The sequence below is a fragment of the Ctenocephalides felis genome, unplaced genomic scaffold, assembly GCF_003426905.1.
Source record: "Ctenocephalides felis isolate EL2017-DRISC unplaced genomic scaffold, ASM342690v1 CF-g0.4_SCAFFOLD_03571, whole genome shotgun sequence".
Lineage (NCBI taxonomy): Eukaryota > Metazoa > Arthropoda > Insecta > Siphonaptera > Pulicidae > Ctenocephalides > Ctenocephalides felis.
In genome coordinates this window covers 34,892,723-34,895,675 of record NW_020539725.1, presented here as the reverse complement: position 1 = coordinate 34,895,675, position 2,953 = coordinate 34,892,723, and the positions used below count along the sequence as shown (strand labels likewise).

Here is a 2,953-nt window from a genome sequence, read left to right as displayed (position 1 = left end):
AGCCGAAACAGGATGATGTTGATCGTAAGGGATCCATTAATCACGTGAGCGAGTTTTTAAGGATTTTTGGACCCCTTCCCCCTGGGTGATGCATGGTGATATTCAAAATTACCCCCCTCCCCTACCAAACATCATGTGTATTTTTAGTTACGTGATAAAACTGTTTTTTTTTTAAATGTTAGATTTTTTCTTAAAAACATCAGTTAAAAAGTAAATACACGTGATATCTTACTATACCCCTCCATCCCCCACGTAATATTTTGTGATTTTTTGTCAGACCTTCGCTCCCCCTGAAAATCTCACGTGATTGATGGACGCCACCAAACTATTCTGGGAAGATTTCAACTTTGCTTGGAAATTATGAGCTTTTAAGTACAAGTTGTAGTAAGGTAATAAAATTTAACCACAATAAACGAACTATGGTTACCAAAGTCTTAGGTTGTACTGTATCATAGTTCGTTTATTGTGGTTAAATTTTATTACCTTAGTTAAATTAAACTTGATACAGTCAAAAATAGTGACACAATTGCCAAGTTTGCGAGAATCAAGTCTTATTATTAAACTACAAATTAAAAATTCCTAAAATCGGTCGATTTTGAAAGGCCAACCTTTGAAAAATGTACTAAAGTGTGTCGACAAATTTCATCAAAAGTAGGCGCGGCGATTGTAAAATGAAATCACTTGATAATTTTATTATTGAAAAAAAGAGTAATAAAATAAAATCCGAAAAATGGTTCCATAATCGCCAACGCTCTCAAATGTTTTGGTTCCTAATTTTTCTACAACTACGTTTACCAAAATCAAAACAAATAAGTAAAATTATTGAAATAATCATAAAATAATGAATAATCTTGTCCTAGTTTAGTTTTGGTTTATTCGATTTTTAGTATTTATAAAAAATGATTTACGAACATTAAACTAAATTTTTATTAAGCTTTAGATCGGTACATAAAAAAAGTTCCATGACACCATGAATAAGCATAGAAAATAATAAAATTTTGGTCTTCGGCGACAAAAGCAGATGGATGTAATAATTGGTTTATTTATGAAGTAAAAGTTTAAAGGCTTAAATAGTAACGACAATAATAATCTGAAAGTGCAATTCTATATAAGTTCTTATAAAAGCTAACATAATAATCTGAACTTCTACATTATCACATGTAAGATTTTTTTGATCAATTGTATTGAAAGGACCTGGTTGGCATGATTGTTTTAATCTGAAGTGAAAGAACCTACTGCAGGTCCTAAAAACATCGTTCAAAATTTCTGTTTGGTTTTGAAAATTGATAGTAGCTTTAAACCGATTTTGATTTATAACGTCTTTCATTTGATTAAATTAAAAACAACTTACTACCTACTTACTGATTTTTATTCGACATGATAGCTGGCTACAAAATTGGACACCTAATATCAACACGGCGATATAAAAACTCGGTGAAAACACGGAAATTATAAATAAATCATATTGAATTTGATAGAATTAGAACTTCAATTATTCAAATGTTTTAATTTTCTATCTGCACCAGCTGTTCTATCATGTCCTTATCAATCTAAATAAAGCTTTCAAACGTATTGCCTTTTTGACATCAAAATTGTTGGACAACCAAATGAAGGAGAGGATTTATATGCAGAAGATAAGTTGAAAAGTAATGTAAAAAGAAAAAAGTATGAAAAACTAAAGAATGTAGTAGAATTGTAGTAGTAGATAATAATTAAGTAATGTTGTAGGTGGCTAAATGCTTGAAAGCGAGGCCAATAAAAATTTAAAAAAATACATTCTAAAAATGAGGATAACAACTGTCGACCAGAATAGATCATCTCCATGGGCATTGGTTAATATATTTTCAATTTAGAAGATTTTTTTTATTATTTCAAAAATGTTGTTAATCTATACTACTAAGCATAAGCAATTCACACAGAAGAATAGCACTTGGCAATTTTCAAGTTTAATTTTTCTTCTGAATATTTTTCAGAAGTTTTGCTTGTTTAATTATAGTTGCATATAATATTTTTCATAAATCTGAAAATGTTTTTAAATCATTTTAGACATGATGCCCCATTGATGCTCATAGTTACATAGGTAAAAATTTTCCCATTTGAATGCATCTATTGGATTATGAGTGGCTTGAGCTAATGGCAAATTGCAATTACTAATTCATATAAATTTGCATCCGGATGCCGAGAAGCCAACAAAGTGTTGCACACATTCCTTACGTCAGTTATATCCATTAATGTATAATTAGTGATGTTATAGACAAGGATAATAAATATGCAAAATAATTTATAAAATCATTAATTTTATTCTAAACTATTGATGATATATAAAGTTTAAAAAAATCAGCATAGTATAGACACGTTAATAAAATTGTATTTAATTATACAAATTTGTGAAACTTGTTGCAGATTTGATTGATTTAATTTAATTATACAAAAATGATTGATTGATTTAATTATACAAAAACTGAAATTGATCCAGTGCCACTTTAAGTAAATTAGCAATATTTTAAGATACACATTCTTAAGGTATGCCCCACGATACTTCTCCTATGTAGTTTTTTCTCATGTTAATCTGACAAAATTATCTTGACATGGTTATCAAAGACCTTAATCCTGGAAATCAACGTAAATTAGCAATATCTTAAGATACACATTCTTAAGATGTGCCCCACGATACTTCTCCTATGTAGTTTTTCCTCATGTTAATCTGACAAAATTATCTTGACAAAAACCTTAATACTGGAAATCAACATATCATGAAAATCTGAGCCAACTTAACTTATTAGTTTTGAAAAAAAGGTTTCCGACTGTAAAATACCATTTACATGACTCTTATGACGTTTTAAAATTTTTATTATACTGTCTAAATAAATTGCATAATTCAAAACATAATTATGTTTTTTTATGAAACACCTACAAATATGATAAAACAAATGAATAAAATTCACATAAATTA

The 2,953-nt window shown here is 28.6% G+C and overlaps 1 protein-coding gene across 1 annotated transcript in view; it reads left to right on the top strand.

Moving 5' to 3' along the window:
* Positions 1-1,784: 1,784 nt before the first annotated feature.
* The window catches only part of LOC113385969, a 3,712-nt gene continuing 2,543 nt past the window's right edge, over positions 1,785-2,953 (top strand). Inside the window, exon 1 of the mRNA XM_026623787.1 lies at positions 1,785-1,832. Coding sequence (XP_026479572.1) covers positions 1,785-1,832 — 48 coding nt within the window. The remainder of the gene's footprint in view (positions 1,833-2,953) is intronic.